The 22,831-nt window shown below is 52.7% G+C and overlaps 2 protein-coding genes across 4 annotated transcripts in view; both read right to left on the bottom strand.

The window, feature by feature from the left end:
- Nucleotides 1-76: 76 nt before the first annotated feature.
- Nucleotides 77-9,374, bottom strand: APEH (acylaminoacyl-peptide hydrolase). The gene is made up of 22 exons (XM_079155514.1): nt 9,236-9,374; nt 9,028-9,160; nt 8,395-8,521; nt 7,934-8,027; nt 7,771-7,846; nt 7,518-7,681; nt 7,216-7,353; nt 7,026-7,117; nt 6,911-6,951; nt 6,700-6,821; nt 6,115-6,175; nt 4,727-4,824; nt 3,799-3,850; nt 2,881-2,969; nt 2,280-2,418; nt 1,767-1,850; nt 1,606-1,686; nt 1,155-1,243; nt 854-1,044; nt 638-740; nt 444-550; nt 77-353 (listed from the first exon to the last, which is right to left on the bottom strand). The coding sequence occupies exons 1-22, from the start codon at nt 9,245-9,247 to the stop codon at nt 248-250; spliced, it is 2,199 nt and encodes a 732-aa protein (XP_079011640.1). The 5' UTR covers nt 9,248-9,374; the 3' UTR covers nt 77-247.
- Nucleotides 9,375-12,275: 2,901 nt separating this feature from the next.
- Nucleotides 12,276-22,831, bottom strand: part of BSN (bassoon presynaptic cytomatrix protein) — a 98,252-nt gene continuing 87,696 nt past the window's right edge. For 2 of the 3 annotated variants that reach the window (XM_079155421.1, XM_079155423.1), the window contains 7 exons: nt 20,424-22,500; nt 19,331-20,118; nt 19,096-19,195; nt 18,454-18,585; nt 18,134-18,188; nt 17,692-17,784; nt 12,276-15,029 (listed from right to left, as the gene is read on the bottom strand). In XM_079155421.1, the coding sequence (XP_079011547.1) occupies nt 18,148-18,188; nt 18,454-18,585; nt 19,096-19,195; nt 19,331-20,118; nt 20,424-22,500 (3,138 nt within the window). In that variant the 3' untranslated portion in view covers nt 12,276-15,029; nt 17,692-17,784; nt 18,134-18,147. Of the gene's footprint in view, nt 15,030-17,691; nt 17,871-18,133; nt 18,189-18,453; nt 18,586-19,095; nt 19,196-19,330; nt 20,119-20,423; nt 22,501-22,831 lie in introns of those variants that run through there. The other variant, XM_079155422.1, reaches the window with a different exon arrangement.

Genomic DNA, 22,831 nt, shown 5'->3' with positions numbered 1-22,831 from the left:
TGGCTACCACATGCAGGGCCTTGGGACTCAACCCCAGGGTTAGGGAGGGGGTTGGGAATGGCTTGGTACAAAGTACCAGCATTGAACCAGGATCTGTGTCCTCATTTATTATAACTACATAGCCCATCTTCCTCCTCCCACTCATTCATAGAGTCCAGAACCCAGGAGGCCTCTTGCTGCTCTGTTAGATCTTGGAGCTCCCCAAGAACAAAGTATGACATTCCAGCTCACGCAGAATGGCAGGGCTTCAGCTACCCAAGTGTGTGTGCAACCAGAGCACAGCATTCATGAAGCTGTCTGATTCCACCTCCACCTCTGATAGAGCATGGGTGCTTTTGGGATAGAGCAGGAGCCTGTAGGGGTTGGGCAGCAACAGTTGAGGTTAGAGGATCCTCCCCTGCTCACCTGCCCATCAGCTGCCAAGGCCAGCCTCAGACACTCACCGAACAGGCACATTCCGGGCCTTGAGGGCGCGGTAATACTCCATGCCCTGCTTGAAGGGTACACGCCGGTCCTCCTGTCCCAGCATTAGTAACAGCGGGGTCTTTACCTGGGTGTATGGGGAGCCAGGTAGTGAACTGGCCCCTGGGTTCTGAATGGATAGATGGCACACAGGGCAAGAAGGAATATTGGGTACCTGAGGGATGTATTTGATGGGTGACTTGTCCAGCATCTCTGCCCACACACTGAGGTCTGGCAGGCAGTCACTGCTATAAGGGAAGCCAGCCTCCACCACACACCTGTAAGAAACCAAGCTGATTCAACCCCAGGAATTCTGAATCCTACAGAGGCTCCACTGGAATGAAATACAGGGTGGAAGGGAGGAAGACAGGAACCTGTGTTGCATACTCACCAGTCAGGGATGTCAGTGGAGCCCATCATGGAGGCTATATTGATCACAGGGTTCCGGGTCACACAGGCACCATAGGTCTCAGGGTATTGACCAATCAAGTGGCATGACAGGAACCCACCATGGGAACCACCCATAAGGGCCACACGGCCTGCGTCAAAGTGCTCCTCCTGGAGCACTTGCTCCACTGCAAACTACAAGGTGAGGCAGAGCACACTGCAGCTAGCTGCCTGCCCAGCTGAATAGAGCCACACCCCTGACAGCCCACCCTCCAGCCTGTCCAGAAGCCCCAGCCCTCTGCTACCTGGACATCCTTCACATCCTGGTGGCCCACATTGCCTGGGAGGGAAAGAATACTGTCCTGGCCAAAGCCCGTGGAGCCACGATAGTTCACTAAAGGCAAGGGAGGGAGCAGATAGGGTAGTCAAGAAACATTCTCAGTCCCCTGGACACCATTTCACACATTTGTGATGTAAGCCCTGGGACCAGCTGTACCACAGACTGTCAAGGGGAAGGGGCCAAGAGACCTGAGGCTGATATCCAGTGACTACAGCCTTCTTTCCATGCAAGTCCCAAGTTAATCCACTTCATCACCACACATGGGGTCAGAGCAGTTCCTGGTAATAGTTACTAAAGAAAGTAACCAGGCTACAGAAAAGCCAGAGACTGGGGTGGCATCTGAGGCTTATACAAACCAGCCTCACTCCATTACTCCACTAAACCCTTAATAGAGCCATAGGTCCCCCCTTGCTTACCTAACAGCACTGCAAATCCCATCTTGCAAAGCACGGCTGGGAACAGCATCCATGCAGTGACAAAGGATGAATGGGGTCCTCCTGCAGACAGGGAGCAGAGGATGAAAGGGCCAGCTAGGAGGGATGGTGGGAGGGCAAGGGCTCTCAGGTCAGATACCTACCGTGGGGCATGACCACCATGGGCACCTGGGTCTTATCTGGAGGGTTGCTGGGCTGCAGAAGGATTGCTTCAAAGTCAAGGCCAGCTGCAGAGAAAAGGTAGTAGTCAGCAAGTCCAGCACACTTCCCAAGGCCTTCCCTATCTAAGCCATCTAAAACTATAAGTCTGGGGCTGACCTGTGGCCAAGGTGGACTACACCATGGCATACGGACCTTTGAAGGCTTATGCTCCTTCTACCCTAATCAGGGACCCCCCACTCTGAGGAGACAGCAGGAGGGATGGTCACACAGGCCTGTTCTTTTTGGACCTTGGTTTTCCCACGACAGGTAATTTGGCCTGGTGGTACCTAGTTCTGATATCCAGGCACTTCCCATGAATACAAGAAACACAGTAAACCTCTTAGAGGAAATCCCAGGAAACTGTGTAATATAAGCCAGGACGCAGGAAGTGACACAGAAGATGCTGTGTGCTGGTAAGCCTAAAGAAGGTGTCCCTCTACCCCTGACCAGCTCACCATACTGCACATTCTCTTGTTCTGGGGGTGGATGTAGCACCCGGATGCCCCAGTGGATGTCAGGAATGGGCTCAGCTTCCTCCAGGGATACCCACAGCACTGACTGCTCCTTCCCCGCAGGAGGCAGGAACCCAACTTTCTGCCAAGGGGAAGGAAAGTGTCACAGGTGATCTGGCTGTCTCCCTGCCCTTCTGCTTCTACACAGAGTGGGAGGTGGGAAAATCTTAACAAACTGGGCCTCATATATACCTCCAAAGGATACCATATGGATTCTTAAGAGCTGGTGTATACCAAAGTACTCCTACTCACATGAACTCCCCCACTCTTCTTGGCTTCTAGGCTTTGCTGTCTGTCTCCCTATGTTCTATAAAACCAGAGGGCTGGGTACTTCCCCAGACACCTTGTTGAGGACAGAGCAGGCCCCAGCCTATATTTCCTCCTTGGGAATGCCAAACCTTTGTGAACCATGCAGGATTAGGTCTATGCTTCAGCCACTCTGCATGCTGATCAGCCATGGTCAGACTCTGGACCAGTTTTCTGGCCTGGGGAGCTCTGCCTACCTGGGTCCCTGCCTGCCAGTCGGGGACCCACCAACACTCACCAGGCTTGGAGGCAGGCTGGGTGTGGAGAATTGTGCCACCATAAGGTCCCTGTCAATTGTAAGTAGCTTCCAGCTTCCACCTGACCCCCCTGGAGAAAAAAGATGTCACTAAGTGCCTGGCAGGGACCACCTTTCCCACTTGCTCTCTGTAGAGTCTCTCTGGAGGTTCTATGGAAAAGTGTCCCTTCCATCCTGAGAGGTACCTTTCACAAACACCCGACTGCATATGGCACTGGGTGAGTCCCCTCCTCAGTCCCTTATTCATCTGGATACTGGCTGTGCCTAAGAACTGCCAGACCTGGGGACAAACAAGACCACCAAGGCCTCCATGACTGCAATATGAAGGGGTGGGCAGCTGGCTCAGGGAGTTGGGTGGGGGGCTGGGCTGTGGGGTTCAAGCAAATGCTTAAGCAGGAATTGTGTCATGAGATGTAGGTTTAGAATAACACTTTAGTAGTTTTATGGAGGAACAGGTAGAGTCAGGGTAGGTGTCTCAAAAGACATTTCAGGGACTAACACCAGGCCTGATTGTAGGGAAGATCAGAGAGCTAATACTAGGGTTTTCCTGGGCCTTAAGGTGGCAGAGCTGCCTCTGCCTAGGACAGGGCACCCAAAAACTGGGGAAGTAGAGGATAATTCTGGCAGATCTTAGCTAGAGAAAGTTCTGTGGGCTTTAGGAGCAGGGTAGGGGGCCATGTTGAGGCTAGGCCAGGACAGAGTTGAATACTGAAAGTAAGTGAAGCAGGGAAGGGTCTTGCATGGACAGAATCCTCAGAGGACTGCTGGAAACATCTGTGGAACAATCAGTGGCTGAGAGTGCTTCTATTGCTGCCCAACATGTAGCTCCAGCTCTACCCCCAACCTGGTTGGCTCACTCACCAGCCCTGCTCTCACTCCTACTCCAGAAGCCCTGCTCACCAGCTGTTAAGGAGGTCACACTGCCCATCTGGGTGTCCACAGCAAATAGGTCCTGAAGCAGAGGGAACACCACATGTGACACCACATCCAAGAGCCCTATGGGTGTTGCCCCTACCTCCTCTGTACCCTCTTGGAAACTCTTGGGCCAAGCTAGGACTGTAAGCAGTTCTGGTAATGGCTCAGCATAGTAAGGAGTAGCCTGAAGGCCCAGGTTCAGATCTCATCCCCAATCACAACTTACTGGGTATCCCTGGGTGGCAAGGTAAGGGATATCTCCAATCACAACTTACTGGGTATCCCTGGGTGGCAAGGTAAGGGATATCAACTGGGTCCTTTTTTTTTTTTTTGGTACCAGGGATTGAACCCAGGGGCATTTAACCACTGAGCCACATCCCCAGCCCTTTTTTATTTTTATTTAGAGACAGATTCTTACTGAGTTGCTTAGGACCTTGCTAAGTTGCTGAGACTGGCTTAAACTCGTGATCCTCCTGCCTCAGCCTTCTAAGCTGCTGGGATTACAGGCATGTGCCACAGCACCTGGTCACTGGGTCCTTTTGACCCAGCATGAGACCAAATGATATCACACCCAAAAGGAGACTGGCATACTACAGGCACCTTCATCCCATCCCTAGGGGAAGGGTTTGGTCCTTATCTCCATCAGGTGCCTTTACTAAAGCATCCTAGGATCCACCCAGTGACAGTACCTTTCTCCCCCAGCTAGGAAAGGATGCTCAGGCAAAAAGGTCAAGGGCTCTGCTGTGGGGCACCAGGGTAGTTAACCCCCTCAAGGAGAAGCAAGGCCAGGACAAGATAGGCAGGAATTTTTCAAAGGGCAGGTGAGACACAGGGACTAGGCATTCCCCTAGAGACATGTACATGCTATGCTTCAGGGTTCAGGCTCCCGGCAGTTGATCATAGTTTCTCTTACCTGTCGGCTGCGTTGAGCTGAGTCGAAGATTACTCTCTGGCTGTCAGCTGACCAGCATCCTAGAGGCAGAAGGCTGCAGTAGATTCCTGAGAAGCTGTCTGAAAAGATGGGAAGGCTGGGGCTGGGTCCAGGAGCAGAAGTTATGGGGATCAAGACCATGAGGTAGGCTGGGCTGTTAGGGAATCCACCCGGGGCCCCTGCAACTTATGACAAAATGGCAGTCTCGGGCTGGGGATATAGCTCAGTTGGCAGAGTGCTTGCCTCGCAAGCATAAGGCCCTGGGTTCAATCCCCAGCACCGCAAAAAAAAAAAAAAAAAAAAAAAAAAAAGGCAGTCTCACAATGGTGATGAGGAGCTGCATAAGGGGAGGAGGAGCAGAAAACTGAAAACTCTTAAGAAGAAGTTTGAGAAATACTGAGAAACCAAGTGTTCTCAAAAGAAAAGCACTTGCTCTCTTGAGTTGCTCTGGGCCCCTGGTGCATTTAAGCAAGACAGCACCTGTTTGTCCACTGTAGCACTGAGCAGTGTATGCACAGCGGACTCAAAAGTCTTACCCTTTAATATCATCACTCATTTAACCCTCACTATAATACTACAAGGAAGATAGGGAAAACCACTCTCTCTACAAATGAAGCTCAGTGTGGCTGGGTCACTGACCAAGGACACACAGCTAATCTGGGGCAGAGTTGGGATTTAGATTAGGACCCCATCACTACATCTCTGCAACCACAGAGAAAACAAAGAGGTCATCTGTCTTTTTTTTTTTTTTTTCCTGGTACTGGGGATCCAACTCATGGCCTCAAGCATGCTACTACTAAGGTACAGCCCCAGCTATAAGAGATAATCTCTTGTCCACTGACTCTTGGAATTTCCTGCATGGCTTCAAAAGAAACAAGAGACTTTTACTCCTCATGTCATTGGGATGACTCAGGATCTCCAAGCAGAACTGAGCTTTCCAGCCAAAAACCACCCTCCCAGGAGATCACCTGACTTGATCGGGACAAAGGTTGCTGGGGTTTAGTGAAGAGTAGGGTAATATAGCACCCTTGGGGCCAGAGTCTTTCAAATATGATATTCCAACCTACTCTTTCTGAGACCTACTCAAAGGTTTAGATAGCTATTGGAAAAACAATTATCTATGAAATTCAATGCAGACATCCAGCCAGCTCAGGCCACTGTGATCTCAGCTTTGATCCAGCCATCTCCTTTCCATCAGAACTGTTCCCTATGGTAATGACCCCACTCCCTATGGAACCTGGGCACAGGGGGAAGCCCAAGAGGGAGAGAGGGTCCTTCAGAGGAAGGAAGAGCTGAGAATGGATAGAATAGATAGCAGGAACTCACAGAACTATAGGCCCCACTGTATCCCCCCAGACAGCACCCCTCACCTCCCAGCTGCCGAGGCACAACATCCACCACCACTGAGGTGACTTTGGTATACCAGTCATACTGCAAGAGAATTTAACAGTCAGGCCTGCCCTGGGATAGGCAAAACCCTCAGGGCACAGAGTTCTGCATTTATTCCTTTCAGTGACAGCTTTGGATAGTCTCAGGGGAAAGAAGGGGAAACCTCAGATGAGCCTGATACATCTCCTTTCTGGTGACCTGGACCAGGTGCCCACAGAGGCCTTAGGCATATCCCTCTGACTTTCACGGAGGCCCACATCTCTACCAGGGTAGGGTCTGGGACTACGTAACTCCCCGCTCTATCCCAGCCCCTTGCAAAGCCTGAGCTACATGCAGGTGAGAAGCAAGGAGAAGAACATTCTTATAGATGGAGGATGCTGTCAAGGTGATAACCCCTGACAGTGTGCAAAGCCCTCCCTTCCTTGAGAGAACAGGTGAAACACCACTGTTGCACCCAGGACAAAAGAACTACTAAGGGGTTAATGGGGCAGATGGTGTTGGCCTTTCAGCTCTCACCCAGTCCTCTTACTGCTAACCACCCAACCACCTCCAAACCTTCAGCTCACCAGGCACAGTTGGCTACACTGATGATGAGGGACCAGAGATGGGTACTGCAAATAGACAATGCGACACTGGTCTGGGCTCAGCCGGGGAGAAGAGATAGCCAGGGAGTCATCCGAGAGGAGCTCTGGGCCACATGGAAATATGAACATCACACAGACAGACTGGCAGGGTCAATGTGTGTCAGAAAAGCACAAGTGGGAGCTAGCCACTTACCACATTTGCCCCCAATGAGGTCCACATAATATAGAGCTGACCTGGAATGGTCAGAGAGACACTAAGTTTCAAGGCCAGCTAGCTGCAGGGCACTTGCCCTATCCTATTTCCTTACCTGCGATTGGTACAGAAACGGATGCCGAGCCGGAAGGGCTCATGCCACCAACCTACAAACACCACTCCTGTGTCTCCGGGGGCCCAAAAAGCCTGTAAACAATACCATAGGACAGATGTAAGTAGGGGCAATTGCTCAAGCAGGGCCCCCAGACTCCAGGAGGGAGGACACACACTGAGTGGCTACTGACCTGTCCAGGGGATACATTCTCAGGGACCCCCTCAAGCACAGAGATGTTACCACTCTCGACATCCAGCACACAAAGCACAGGGATGCTTTTAGAAACCATGGTCTCACCCCAGTCTTCATAAAACACAAACTGGTCCCCCTGAGAACACAGGATATTCAATGTCCAGTTTGTCTACAAATCCCTGCCCTGCCTCCTAGAAGCCAGTGCCTCCCGAGTTCTGACAGGTACAGTTTGAGAAGGGAGCACACTGAGTCCCAGGGCTGCCCTTCAGGGTCTTTGTGGACTGGCCATGCTACAAGCACCTTAATGGCCTGGTCTGGCTTCTTTGGCGTAGACATCTCGTCCTCTCCAGCATTCATGTCCAAGGCTTTGGTCTGAAAGAAGGATTCAGCCTTGGGGCGCTTCTTCTCTGCCACATACAACAAGTGTGTCTCCGAGTGTGACCAGGACAGGCAGCCAAAGCAGTCTAGGTGCATACAGGGTCAATCAGGGGGAGTCCAGGGCTATGGATTCCCTTCCTGTCCACCCTGCCTGCTCACCAACCAGATGCCTCACCGTCCTCATAAACAGATCCATGTTTCTCCAGTGCTGACAGGTTGAAGCTCTTGAGCTTCCGGTTCTTCTGCCAGACCTGAGGACACTTGGACATTAGATTGCCTGCCCCTTATCTGTAGGGCTGAGCTCTCTTGTCACCTACTCTGGTCCCATGCAAACTCACCTCTAGGAACTGCTTCTCCTCCCCAGGACCCATGCCTCCAGTCTTACGGAGCACAGCTTTCATGGTGCCTGAAGGAGACTCTCTGCTCAGTAGCCTAAGGACATGGGGTAGCAGGTTAGGATTATGTCTAACCCCCAAATAGCCCAGATTCTTGAGGTTCTGGTCACATACCAGCCCTTGCAGCATCTCTAATAACACAGTGGCAGCTGGCCTCACCTCTCTTCCCTAAGGCAGGAACTCAGTGATACTATAGACTTGAAGCTGAGCCCAAGTATGAAGCAAGCCTCCTGTGCTTATCAGGTCATGTCACTAGAGACCAAATGAGCTCCCAAGGGGCAGGAACCTAATTCCTGGCTTCCCTCCAGGCCCTGTTCACATCTAGGCACATGATGGGCATTAATAAAAGGCTAGTACGGCAGATGGTGGTGGCCTTGTCCATGAGCTTCCTCCCTCAAACTTACTCCCCCCGGGTCTCCACACTGTTGCCTGCAGGCCCTGCAAACACCACTGAGTTCCCATCATGGAACACCAGGTACTGGCGGCAGAATCGGATGTTCTCCATGCGTTCCAGATCCCTCTGGGTCCACTCTGCAAGGGGAGGCATGAGGCTGTTCAACCTGCATTGGCCAGTCTGGGAACTGCCCCTCACCCAGGAAGGCCCAGACCCACCTTCCCCAATCATATGCAGACACCTTGGGTTGAAGCCTGGGCGACACTTACCACAAACCACGCCCAGGACTCCAGAGCCTGAGCTGACTACTGTTTGGAGAAAACTTACTGTCCCTGGCCCACTCCCAGGTACCCTAGAATATTGAGGGCAGCAGCCTGGCATGCATATGGGATGGCGTGGTACGAATCTGCCTTACAAGGCCCACACCTTGCACCCAGATCTGTGTTCTACTCCAAACCCTTCAACCAATGCACTATGGGACACTAATGCCTGCATAGCCTCCCTGCATACACCTGTGAGCAGAAAATTGAACAGGATACCCTTTCAGTCCTGAGTACCTCTCACACTCCTGTGTACTGTTAAGGACCCTCAACTTTTCCCTCCTCTCCACTCTCCGCCACCCAATTCCCCTGCGTCCACACACCAGTGTGCACTGTCCGGTAGCGGCCCCCATACTGTGTGGTGACCTCCGGGCCCAGGCAGGCGGCGCTCAGCGTGGGTTGCCGGCTAAGGCCCCGGTACAGCGCCGCCGCCTCCTCGGGCTCGCTCAGCAGCACCTGCGCAGGGGACACACCAGGGTCAGGCCCGGCCCGGGCTGCATGGACCACGGGGTTCGCGGGCCGAGCCCTCACCTGACGCTCCATAACCTCCTCTCTGCAGCCGCGGAAAGGCGGGGTGTCCTAGAGCCCGGAAGTGAGACTTTGAGGGGCGGAGCCTGAGGCAACACCGCCTGTTTCCGCTACAGTCCGACGGCCATTGGGAAGGGCGGGGCTCTCGATGAAAGGGCGAGGACCGTTGACAGATGGCTGGGCCTCGATGGCAAGAAGGCGGGACCTATGAGGGAGGAGTCCTGGAGGGCTTAGGACAGAAACCTCGCGGAAAGGACCCGGCCCTTTAGGGTCGGGGGTTTGCGGGAAGCGAGTAGGAGGCGAGGTCTGTGGGCCAAATCCCGAGCCTCTTATGAGAGGGGAGGCCTTGGGCTCTGAGGAGACACGGTGGCGGGTGGAAGCGGAATGCAGGAGCGATGTTCAGTGAGGACGAAGTTTCTGAGGAGTGAAGCGTCTAAGTGAGAAAGGGGTGGAGTCTGAATCAGGATGAGGTTGCAAAGCAAAAACCAGTGACTCTGGACAGGAGTGGGCCCAGGACATTGGAAGGGTGAGGTCTAACAGGAATGCAGACCAATGAATCCTGAAGATCAGAGACGGGGAAGGATGGAAGTTGAGCCTGTAGGGCATGTGGATCCATGGAAATCATGAGGACCTGCCCAAGAGCCTGATGGTCCACATGGGTCTCCTCTGGGACTGACTGCGGAGTTCCTTCTCATCTACTATGAGGCAAACATTCACTCAGTGGTGCCAGGCCCTACCCTGGAAGGACTCAGGTCCAGGTGGAACGCGGATCAGAGCCCTGGGATGCGGGGCAGAGGGTCAGGTGCTGAATCAGGGTGTTAATCAGTCACCAGACATGCCCCAAGAGCTATCTGTCCCTACAGCCTTCCCCCCGCCCTTCTCAGCAGCGCTTTGCTGGAGATCATAATGGAACTGGGCCTCTGCCTTCCTTCCCACGCCTCACCTCAAGCCCGTAGGTGCAGAGGGCCTGGTGAGGTCAGGTTCCCCCCAGGACCAGAAAGCTTCCTGTGAAAAGAACAACCTAGGCAGCAGGCTCCTTCTGCACGTGGCCCACATCTGGGTTAACTAAGGTGGCAGCGGAGGGCAAGAAGGCACCAGAGCAGAGATGTCCCCTGCTCCATATACTCAGAGACTGGCTGGTCTTTCACACCTCAGGGCCCTGGCTCCAAGAACCTCACCTTGCCTTTGAGATACCAGTTGAGGCGATGCTAATATTCTTTTTGTTTATCTGTGTTTTCAAAATTTCTAGTGATTCTGGCTTACTCCTGACTACTTGGGGAAATACTAAGATCTGGTAGCCATCAAGAATTCTGGGGTTGCTGGGCAAATGCCTGTAATCCCAGAGGCTCCGGAGGTTAAGGCAGGAGGATCACGAGTTCAAAGCCAGCCTCAGCAACTTAGTGAGGCCCTGTCTCTAAATAAAATACAAAAAAGGGCTGAAGATGTGGCTCAGTGGTTGAGTGCCCCTGAGTTCAATTCTCAGTATCAAAAGAAAAATTGGCAGAGCAAGGCAGGTGGTGTAAAGCTTGTTTGCAGCACAAGGGGGCAGCACCTGCTCACCTGCCTCCACGGAGCCAGGCCCCAGGAAGCTGTGTGCTCATCCTGGAAACCACTGACCTCAACAGACAATGCAGTGAATTGCTGACTTGACACAAGCTAAGAACCTATCCCTGAGTGTTTTTGTGGAGGGCCCATTGTCTTGGAATGGCTTAGTGTGGACTCAGTCTGGGTTATACCATAGCTTTCTTCCCCCGCTCCCCCGCCCCAGTGCTGGGGATGGAACCCAGGGCCTCAGGAAAGCTAGGCAATCGCCACTACCACTGAGCCATACCCTGCCCCATGCCAGCACTTCTGAAACTTTGCCCTTTTTTTCTTTTAACAGTGGTTAGGAATATCACAAATTTTGGGATTTACCCCTTTACCTAAGCCTTCTGACTATAGAAACCATCCCAGAGACAGTCTGCAGGTTGTTTATATCAAGTCCTTTTATTCTGATATCACAGAATTACCTTGTCACAATACAGGGGGAGGGACACTGAAGTACCACGAGTTCTCACAGAGCACAGGAGGACGGCACACAATTCACAAGGTCATGTGGAGGACTCAGGTCATTGCACTTACAACTGTAAACTTGATTGTTTGACTTTGTACAGCACCCTTCCCCCCTCAAATAAAGGGGAAAAGGAAAAAGGGAAAGAAAGGGAGAGAGGGAGGGGGGAAGGAAAAGCAAAAACAAGACATGGAAGCTAGAGGAAAAGGTGTTGAGTGACCACCACTCTCCAGGGTACTGCATGTGGAGAGGAGTTGATTTAACCCCAGAGGCTGAAGGAGGCTGACACACACATACACACATTCACATGCACACACACATCTCACGACTTCCATGGTTCTCCAGTGCCACTCAGTGCATATGGCAGCAGGGAGCTGGCACCCAGGGAAACAGAGATGGCATCTCCTAGGAGTTTCAGTTGACTAGGCCTGTTCCTATGGCCCTGTTGGAGTCCATGATAACAAATATTTACAGCATGGGTTGGGTAAGGTAGTAGGGGTAGAGGCCAATAGAGCAGGACTACCTGGTTATGGCAAAAGACCTGTCTGGGAAATTCCCTACAGGCTCCAGAGGACAGGCCAGAGTTGCTGCCACTACTATTCTTTCATTGTGGGCCTTAAGATCACATGTTGTGCCCAAGGACTAAGAGGATGGTGGTATGAAGTGAGTGCATTAGACCCTCAAGTAGGCAGAGGAGAAAGTGCCCTTGCTCATGACACTGGGGAGTGGGAAATGGAGATGGTTTGGACTGCATCCCAGTCACCCCTCCCCCATTTGGAGATGTACCTATTGCTCTCCACTTCCAAGTCACCAAATGCTGGTTCCTCAGCCACTGGCTATATTGCCTCTAGAGTCACAGCTGATCCCACAAAGGGTCAGGACACCATTGACCCAGAGGCCTGCCATTGCCATCTTCACAGAGGAGCAATGATATGTCCTATGGCTTCTTTACAAGATAGGGAGTGGCAGAAGTCAAATTTCAAACTTGGAGGATTTAGTCAGAAAAGCCAACACTTTAGAGCCTAAGATTAGGCCTGATGGAGGTTGACCTGCTGACATCTCCCTGCCTACACTCTAGTCCCATTAGTGGAAAGAGTTATTGCCTTGGTATCCAGCCATGAGGCACATCCCATACAGACCTGTCCTGGGTGGCAAGAGGACCTAGATGATGGCCTAGGCCTGATCTCTGGGATGAGGTAGCTAACCCATGGCATGGGAGAGGTCAAATCCCAGGAGGCCAGGGTCTTAGATCCAACATGGAGATTGGGAGCTTCCTATCCCAGAGGTGGGCCAGTATCCCTCTCTGAAGGGCTGTGTAGGTCTTATAGATGAGCATGAGAAATGTAGACCCCTGAGAAAGGCATGGTGCAAAACAGAGTACTCTGGAGGAAGGTCAGACCCCAAGGGGTCAGGTAGCAACTACCTGTCCAACTCCTGGCTCAGCAGTGGAGAAGCTGATGACAGTGGGATACTTGGGCTTTGGTGAAGAGGAAAGAGGCAGGAAAAGGGACAGATGCAGAGAGGGCCACATAAGACTTTCCATAAGTTTTACTATTAAGAAGTTTTTCAAGAAGCTCATCTTGACGCCACTGTTGATGTGAAAAGTTCATCTGCGTGGATGACATTGCCAGCCAAAGGCCATGAGTACCAAAACACCCAGCTCTTCCTGAGCACTCTTTAATCCCCTGACTCTAGCCCTAATCTCCTAGCTCACAGCCCTTTGAAATTCCCAGCCACAAAGGAGAGGTATGAAGCAAGTTCCATCAGAATCTGGGGTCCCAGCATTTGCCCTTGGCCTCTACTTCTCTGGTCATGGATGCAGTCCACCTCTGACCTTAAGAAATGCCCTGCTAGGAAAGTGCACCCAGATGCCTCTGGTTCAGGGCTGGGATAGGAGAAGAAAATGGCATACAGACAGAAATCCTACATAAAACCTTCAGAACTTTCATACGCATGCATGCTGTGCAGGTTTCTACTCCAGGGTTTCCTTTTTACCTAACTTGGACAGAGAAAACTGAAGATTGTGTGGGGCCTTGTACTGTCTGCCCTCCAACCTGGCATGCTCAGGCAGCAAATCTGGCAGGTCTTCACTAGCTTGTGCAGAAGTCAGCTGGAAGTGTTCCTGAAGGAGAGGTTCGGAAGCAAAAGGAACTCCAAGCAAGAGGGTTGAGCATTTAAAATGGATGAAATCGTGCAAAGAGGCTTCAAGCTGTGCATGCTCCATTGCAGGACAGGCTGTGACTCACCTGGCAGCAGTGAGTCCTGCCACAGGTCAAACATGCCACAGACTGAGAATTTCTCTCTCTCTCTCTCTCTCTCTCTCTCTCTCTCTCTCTCACACACACACACACACACACACACACACACACACACACACACACAGTGGGAGTGGGGGTTCGGTGGGGTGATGATATGAACATTATCTATCTGGTTTCTCAATTGCATGTTTGCAATTAACTCCTTATACATAACATGGAATTTATTAAATATTAACAGTTGTCTTTGAGGGTTTATATTTCATTGCATAGAACGTTAGAGATGAGATTTGTGGCTGTGCCCAGGATGAAGGGAGGCCTCCAAGGGAAGGGCTTTGGGGAAGGATGCCGCCCAATCCACCAGGTGGACAGGCGGTGCCACACTCCCCTGCACATAGCTCTGGGCCTTTCCCTCAGCTGGCAGAAGCTCTGGCACCTCTGCTCTGAGCACACCCACTGGTGATGGCTTAAGAAGGACTGGAATTGCACAGTAAACAGGCGGGCTGAGGGGCCTCCCTAGACCTCGCCCTGGGGTTGTGCTCTTAGTGGCCTGCTGCCCCCTATTGCTTCTAAGTCAGCATTCTGCCTGTGCTGAGCAGGGGCAGAGAGGAAACGAAACCATCAGTCACAAGGAGGTGGTGGGAGAGGCAGGGACTGAGCAAAGGAAAAAGAAAGGGAAGGAGAGAAAAATAAATGTTTATGAGGTATACATGTAAATCAAATTGGAATGATTAAGGCTGTTCTTGAAATCAAAAGAAATCCCCAGGTGTACTGATGAGGAGCCGGCTGGTTGAAACAATGGCGGTGCCGCTGGGATGCTCATGATGTCTGGGGGTGGGGATGGCTTTAAGATGATGGCAGGTGTGCTAGCACACTGCCACCCATGGGCTGGGAGAAGTCTCAGCCGGCGCCCACACTGCTTTTCGGTCTATGGCCTCTTATTTCAGCGATGAGACAGTGTTAGGTCCTAATGTTGTAAAGTTCTCCCAACCCCATGCTGGCCACATTGAGGTCCTGCTTTGACGTCACCCAGAGGTCAGGGTGAAGGGGGAGGCCCGGTGACCTCAGAGGGATCTGGGCCAGCTGGAATGTGAAGGAAATGGAGCCCAGGGCCCCCAGCCCTCAGTCAAAGCCCCTCTCGAAGGCTGTGGAAAAACTTCTGGCATCTCGGAGGGAGGACAGTATGCTCCCAAACTCTGTGTATAACGCATTGGAAGCCTGGCAGGTCGGGTCTCAGAGAAGCAGCTGTGGGAAGAACGGCAGACAGCTGTTGTGGCAGGGTTCTAGAGAGGGCTCTTCCCTCCCAACGACGGCTGGGCCTGAGGAAGGCAAGGTCTCTGGAAAGACAATCAAAGGTTCCAGGGGCCAGTGGTCCCACTTGTCCAGCAGATCCTTCACCCAGGTGAAGAAACATCCCGTCCTCAACTGAGGCCTGCCTGCCATGGCCCACCTGGTATCAGTCTTTGGGCCAAGGATTTGCCAGATGTTGGTGCTTGGAAAAGAAAAGGAAGGAAGCAGGAAGGGAAGGAAAAAAAAAAAGAAAGGATTTTTGTCAAGAACCATGAGTGGCTGCTTCCCACAGTCATGTGATTCTCAGATATGCCAACAACCTGTCTCCTTCTCACCCACAGGATCCCACACTTTCGTGGGAGGTGGGTGCTTAGGTAGGTTATAGGTCACAGAGAGAAAAACAGGAAAAAAGAAGAATCAGGTCTGCCAAGTAGGGACATATCCTTTCCTTTTTCTTTTTTCCTCTTTGGGATGGGAGGTCTCAATATGGTACCCAGGCTGTCTCCAAACTCCTGAACTCAAGTCTCAGCTTCCTGAGTGGCTGAGACTACAGGTGTGTGCCATTGCACATGGTTTGACATCTCTTTCAGTGTCATAAAAGTTATTTTTAATTTTGCTTAAGAGTGAAGGAGATGGGATTTTTTTTCAAATGACAAGCCTCTCCTAGCTCATCTCTGAAACTGCCTGGAGCCAGGCATAGTGGTACATGCCTATAATCCCAGCTACTCAGGAATCTAAGGCAGAAGGATTGCAAGTTTGAGGCCTGCCTTGGCAAGTTAATGAGACCTTGTCTCAAAATAAAAAATAAAAAAAGGCTGGGGTAAAGCTATTTCCACTCAGTGGTAAAGTACTACTGGTTTCAGTCCCCAGTACTGCCAAAAATAAAATAAAATAAAACAAACATCAGGAGATGTACACATAGCAGCTTCTTGATCACATGGCCCAATCATTAGCTGAATGCTGGAACTTAAGAAAGATTCTTTTAACTACAAGTCAGTGGTCTCAGTGACCCACTCACACTGTGTGGCAGGATACAGAACAAAGCTTCATCTGTGCTGCCTTTCCCCTCAAATATAATAGTGCCCTGGCCCCAACTTGAGGTGAGTAAATTCATGAACCATGGGCTTGCTCCTTCTTCCCCTCCCCACAGCACCACTTCTGATCTTATCTCTGCTCCATAGCAACTCCAAGAAACATCAAGCTGAGTGTGGGGGAGGGGAACAGCAGGGAGCCCACTGTCTCAGGGTAAAATCAGGAAGGACTCTGGGGCTGCACTGTGGCTACTGTAATTAGAATAAATTCCAGGCACTTTACTTTGACTTTAAAAGCCCACCCCAACTAGCGCCCATCCCCTTAGAATTTGCCCCTGACCACCTCTCTCTAAGCACAACTGGTCTTTTGACTGTTCCTGAACCCTGTCAGTGAACCAGAATCTCTGTTGGCACTGTTCCCTCACCTGGGCACATCACACAGTGGCTTTTTCAGTCCCAAGTCTTACCTCATATACTTTCAGCTCTGATTACTTTCTCTAGAGTAGACCCCACTGGTCCATTGACTTCATAACATCCATCTTCAGAAATCACCTTTTAAATTTAAATTTTAGTTTTAAATTTATTTATTCTGTCTTCCTTAATAGATTTGGCAGCAGCCAGGTATGGTGGTGCACATGTGTAATCCCAGCAACTTGGGAGGCTGAGGCAAGAAGCATCACAAGTTCCAGCTAGCCTCAGCAATTTAGCAAGACCCTAAGCAACTTAGGAAGACCTGTCTCAAAATAAAAAATAAAAAGGTCTGGACTGGGGATATGGCTCAGTGGTAAAGAGCCCCTAGGTTCAGTAGCAAAAGAAAAAAAAAAAGGTTGTCAGCTTCAGAAGGTAGGGACTTGGTTTTGTTTCCTCCTACATCCCCAGTGCCTGAAACAGGGCCTGGCACATTCTTGGGACTTGACAAATATCTGTTGAATAAATAGATGGAAGATTGGGCCTATTTAGTGCTCCTCCAGGGACAGGTAGCCTTTGGGCACTACACCCAACTCTTTTCCTCCTGCAAGCAGGCCTGGACTCGGCAAGGGCACTTGGTGGCCCCAGGGCTTCAAGTAACCTGCTTGCCAACTGCCAGTTCCTGCTATGCACATATGCCTCTATATTCTTAACCCTGGAGTAGCAAAGGAAGAGTGAAGGGCCTCAGGATTAAGAGATGGGGGGAGGTGGTACCTGGCTATGCACAGAGCTGCACCAACAGCCAGGCTACTTTCCCCTCATCCTGGATGATGCATGTCCTCCTCCCTCTGTTGAGGTAGGGATGAGGCCAGTGCCAGGGCAGGCTGCAGAAGGTACATCAGGAGGGCAGAATGGCCTGCCTTGGCCACTGCAGCCCAGACAAAGCCAGGGATTCCATCCTGATGCCCTCTACTCTCTCCCTGAGCTAACCTAGTCTGGAGCTAAGACTGTCTGCCTATACCCACCACCCTTTTCCTCTATGTCCCTTTCCTCTCTACTCATTCTACTCTTTCAATTTATGGACCACAGGCTAAGCCTATGAAGCCAACATTGTCCTGACTTCATCCCCAGAGCTGCTAAGCTCTACAGGGTTTGGGAACTCCAGCTTCTCATAACTGGAGAAGTTACCAGCTTCTCCAGTTATGTAGGGGAAGAGATGTGTCCCCTACAGGAGCCACACTGCCCTGTCCTCCAGAATGATTTTGGATTCAGTGCCCAGCATACTCTGTTGTAAGGTCCCCCCTCCCCACCCAGTTTTACCTGACTAATCTGCCACCATCTCAGCCAGCATTCTGGCTTCTGTCTCCCTTGATGAAAGCCCTTCATTCCTTCCTCTGGTCATCCCACCCTGGTCCTGACACTCACTGTTATACACAGAGTTTAGAGCTGCGTCCAGGCCTTTGACTCCAGAGATTTTTCCACAGCAATGTTATCATCTTGCTTCATATCTTCAAGAGCCTGTAGAGCATTTACAGAGGAGGGTTGGGAAGAGCTCTTCAGTGGGCCCTACCAGCAACCAATGCCAGCTCATAGCCGAGAGAGCACTGTGGGCAGGTAGGGGATGGCAAGAAAGACAAGGGGATGTTAGCCCTAGCTTTCCTTTGTTGAGAACTCTACTGAGTTGGCCTTATATTGGGGGCTTTATAAATAGTATCCCCCCTCTTTCTCCTTCTCTCACACTCCCACAAAAGCACATTGTATCTCTGGGTACACCACCCACTGAACACTAGATTCTTGGGACACCATGGAACTTAGATCCCCTCCTCCCTTTCCCAGGAGAGGCCAGGCATAGTCTGTTCATACTCACCCTTATGGGCATGGTCACCAGAATGAAGAAAATTTTTTGCCAAAAGCAGAGACGGCTGAAGACATGGAAAGGAGAGAAAATCAGGAATTGGGCCAGAACCCTCCTAGTCAGGGTTGTTTGGTACAATGAAGCCAAGCTCAGTCTGGGGTGGGGGTGGGGCAGGGTTGGCCCAGAAAACCACTAGGCAGCAGTAGGTGGACTCTGTGCTTAGATGACTGAACTTGGAACCACCTCACAGACCTAGACTCCACTAGAGCAAGGCTCTGGAGTGGCTACCCACCAAGCACCTGGCCACAGGCAGGTGCTTCTGTCAGGCATACCTTCTGTCAGCTTGCCTGCTTGCTCTGCTGCTCCACCAGGAAGGATCTTGGAGAGCACACTCTCTCCATCTGTACCTGGCTGACCAGCAGAAGTCCCTGGTGTTCCTCCAGGCCTGGTCCCAGTCTTCATGCCTATATGGAAAGAACCCTCCATCAGAAGTCATGCCTTGGCCTGGCTGTTCAGGGTTTGAGGGGAAGAGTATCCATAAGGAAACCTGAACACAGGTGCCCTGTGATGTAGAAGTGTGGGAGGGCTAAAGCAATAAATAAGATAAGAACTGGGAGAGAAAGGGTGGGAGAAATCAGAAAAGAAGAAATTGAGGAAGGTAATGAAGCGGGAAGGGAGGAAAAGCAGAGGAGGATGAGAAGGCAGAGGAGAGGAGGGAAGGGAAAGGAGAGAGTAAGAAGCCATGGTCTGGTCCTGTGTTCACCAATGCCTTTCAGGTTCTTGCCCAGGGCTGCATGGGTCTTAAGGCCCCAGCGTGGATGACCTCATTGGCTCATTCTAACTCCAGATTCATTTTCTGCTGGGAGGTCTGAGGCCCACTGGGTAACTTCTTGTGGATTAGTGAGGGCATGCAGTGAGGGAAGCTCAGGGTACAGGTGGGTACAGGGAGAAAACAGTGCTTGGCATAGCCTCACCTGTAGGTCCAGGTCCTGGTGTTGGCTGGGCCTGAGGAGCCCTCCCTGGTTGGGGTGCTTTGGCTGTCACCTTAGAGCCATTTGTCTGTTCTGCCCGTGGCTGCAACACAGAACTTATTATAGCTGAGATCTTGCCCATTGACACTGCCCACGCCCAGTCTGGAAACAAGGGGATGTTAAAGCTTCAGCTGTTGTATCTGCTGTGGGTGGGACCCGTGCACAGGACCCTACTTACCAGTCCTGCTGGCTGGGGACCTGGGGCTGTTATGGAGCTTGATTGAGGTTTCCCTGCTGCCTGGCTGGCAGCAGAGGCTTGGCCCCGGGTGGTTGGCTGGCTCTGCTGCTGCAGCCGAGTCTGTAATGGGGCCTGCTGGGGAGGCTGCTGCCCAAGACATTGCTGCTGCTGTGTCTGTGGCTGGCGTGATGCTGCCCCAGAGGGTGTCTGCCTGGATGGTGGTGGCTGTGACTGCTGTGGCCCTGGAGCTGCTTGCCGACCTTGCTGTGGCTGTGCCTGGGATTCTGGCTTTGGCTGCTGTGCAGCAGGCCCAGAGTGGGCCTGCCGGGAGCCCTTCTTGCTGTCAGAGGCATGATGGTAGGCTGATGGAGCACGGGATGGCTGTGAGTATTCAGCAGAGCTGGGGTATCCAGGCTGACCCTTCTTCGGCATGGCTGGGGTAGGGCTGGGCTGAGGGTGGGGTCGGGCCTCATGACGACCCATGTCCCGAACATGTGGTTTGGCAGGACGCCGTCCCTGTTCCTCACCAGCATGACGGCCTGAATGCCTTCCATGCTCACTGTGGTGCCGGTGTTCCTTGGCTGAGACGTGGCGACCTGGGCCACCCTCATCATGAGGCCACAGGCCCTCCTCAGGGGGTTCATCGTAGTCGTGGTAGCTGTGCCTGGCAGAGCCTCGCTTTTGGGAGGAGGAGGAGACTGCATGGCCCCCATGGTGCCTGAACCGGTCGGAGCGGGCATCCCGGGGCTTATCAAACCAGTCCGTCTCCTCCTGGCCCAGGTGATACGCTTCAGAGACCAAAAACAGAACACCATCAACCCCCAAGCTGGCTGCAGGGGGAGGCCTAGCCGAAGCCATGCAAGGATACCAGAGTGGGCACCACAGCCACAAGCGATCACTAGGTCTCCAGCCCACCCTCCCACAACCAGGAAACAAGGTGCAGGTGGAACAGGCAAGGTCAGCCTGCAGCAGGGCCCACTGGATAATATGCCAGACCAGACCCTGCTGGGACATCTTGGGTCCCAGGGCCTCACAGGCAGGCAGGACCCCCAGGTGCTGAGCACCTGCTGAAATCACCCCAAGCTGCCTTTACCTTCACTGTCAGAAACCACGCAGTGGGAATCATCCAGGATGTAGCCCTCCTCACGCTTATATGCATGGGCTCGTGGTCCATCCTTGACATGCTCCTGGACATCAGGCATGGAGTGGCTGGAGCAGAACTGTGGGCAGGTATCCCCAGGAGGGAGGGTGCCCCCAGCAGGGCGGGGCCGCCCCAAGGGACTGATGGGACTCTCCTCTTCAGAGGCCTGGCTCCTCATGGGGGGCCGTGCCCGGCTGTGGGCCATGCTCAGGGAGGAAGGTTTAGGGCCCACTTTTTGAAGTCGCTCCACAGCCTCCCGTTCCCGTTCATACCCCTTGCCTCGGCCACTGAAATCATGGCTGGAAAGCTTCTCCCCACTGTATGCAGATGCCACCCTGGACCGGCTGCTCCCACCATACATGCGGTCATCCTCCTCTGCTGTATCCCGACTGGACACCCCATAGTACCTCTGCTGCTCATACACATTCTTCTTTAGCCCATAGGTGATTTCATCCTGGAACTTCCTGCCCCGAGAGGCCAGGCTGCTGCTAACAGCAGATGGTGGATAGGAGGCCAGGTCAGACTCCACATCCTTGGCCTCTTCAATAGGTGAGAACTTGGAGATCTTTTGCTCCATACCCTGCTTCCGGTGTTTGCTGCGCTTTGAGGGGATCGCAGCTGGGGCCAGGCTCTTGGAGGGATGCTTGGGCCCCATAGGTCCTGGACCATATTTCTCTGCTCTAGCCCCATGTCTATAGTCGCTGTCACTGTAGTAGTGGGTACTGGCTGGTCGTCCATTGTTCTCCATGCTCCGGTGATGGCCAACTTTCCCATGGGGGTCATATGAGTCCTCCTCAGATTCCTCCTCCCCTCTGGCATAGCAGCAGGGCAGTGTAGGCCCCTCAAGGACACCTGGTTCTCCAGGCTCCTTCCCAGGTCGCCCACTGCTGCCTGGCCCCAAGGGCTCCAGTCGCTGGCTATCAGGGACAGTGGGGGTACTGTCCTTGGTCAGCTCACTGATATCATCGATCATCACATAGTTTCGAGGAACATTCTGCTCCAGACTGGTGTAGTGTGAGTCAGGGGGGTAAGTGGGGGCTGGGCTCTGGCTCACACTGCTACGGTCACTGGTCCGTGGCAGCTCAGTGACCTTGCCTTGCTCATAGCTGCTGCTCACTGCTAGGCCACTGTAGCTGGTTTCAGTGGGGGCTGAAGACACGGTCACAACAGGGCTGGCAATCACCTCATAGTTGGTGGGTACCTTCTGCTCCAAGTCAGCTAGTGATGTCTGGCGTGGCTTCTGGAGGGGGGCCCGACTATCAGCAGGGATTGAAAAAAGGGTGCTCTGTGTGGTTGGCATAGGTGTTTGGGCTGCATAGTGGCTTGTGGGGCGGAAAGCCTGCTGGTTTGGGAGGCCAGGCTCAGCTGGGTAACTAGTGCTAGTAGGAAAGGCAGGTGCTGGGTATGTGTTAGGGACAGGGTAGATGGGTGCCTGGTGGGCTGGGAATCCATTCTGAGTTTGCCCACTACTGCCTGCAGTATATTGAGGGGCCGGAGGTGGGAACCGGGGCTGCTGGAAGGCAGTGGGGCCAGAGGGGGTGGCTGGCACAGCAGCAGTGGCAGGGAAGTCCACATACTGGCCAGCAGGAGTGGTGCAGCCCTGGAGCCGTAACTGGTTGAGCTCACTGTCCGAAAGGTAGTCACGATGCTCACCAAGGCCACGTAAGGGTGGGTAGTCACGGCCACTCCGGTCTTTGGCCAATGACTCTTTGCGCTGTGTGATACCCAGCTCTAGGTACTTGAGCTTGGCATCAATCTCCTTCTCCTCCTCATCCAGCTCTGCCTGCTTCTTTCGCAGCTTGGTGGACTCATGTTCCACCAGCCGCAGGTCCCGGTCCAGTTCCCGGAGCAGGCTGGCCTTGGTAGCAGGGACGGTGGTGGGCCCCGTCAGTCCTCGCTGCAGCAGGTTGGCTGCATACAGCTGTTGGGGGGCCTGACCAGCCAGGGGAAGGTGAGCCTCCTCTGGAGGGGGGCTGGGCAGTGTCCGCTTCACCTTGCGGACCAGGCCGTTGGGTGGTAGCGCCGACACCTGAGACAGAGGGAAGGGTGGGCAGTACTGAGACCCAAGGTGTAGGTGACTTGGTGGGGCATGGGGTGGAAGAACTTTGGCTTGGGCTGGGGCAAGAGCTGGGTCCACACTGTTGATGCCTTGAGGCCTACCCTGCCCACCCCACTGATCTTGGTTTCTTTGCCATGAAGGGAAAGCCTGTGATCATTTTATAGTCCTTCTTCCTAGAGCTCTGGGCAGCAAGTGGGTAGGGAGAGGAAGATTGCCTTCTATGCTGGCTTCCACACGCAGCGTCTTTCAGAGTCCCTGAACATCTCCGGTGGATTTGCCCTCCACTGAGGTGGATCTGGGT

This window comes from Sciurus vulgaris (genome assembly GCF_902686455.1).
Source record: "Sciurus vulgaris genome assembly, chromosome: 10".
Taxonomy (NCBI): Eukaryota; Metazoa; Chordata; class Mammalia; order Rodentia; family Sciuridae; genus Sciurus; species Sciurus vulgaris.
This window is presented reverse-complemented; position numbering and strand designations above follow the sequence as displayed.

Coding starts and splice junctions, on each gene's coding strand:
- APEH (XM_079155514.1), bottom strand. Junction 4,825..6,114: donor TGTGCCTCGGCAGCTGGGAG/GTGAGGGGTGCT, acceptor CCATCTTTTCAG/ACAGCTTCTCAGGAATCTAC. Junction 551..637: donor CCATCAAATACATCCCTCAG/GTACCCAATATT, acceptor CCATACACCCAG/GTAAAGACCCCGCTGTTACT.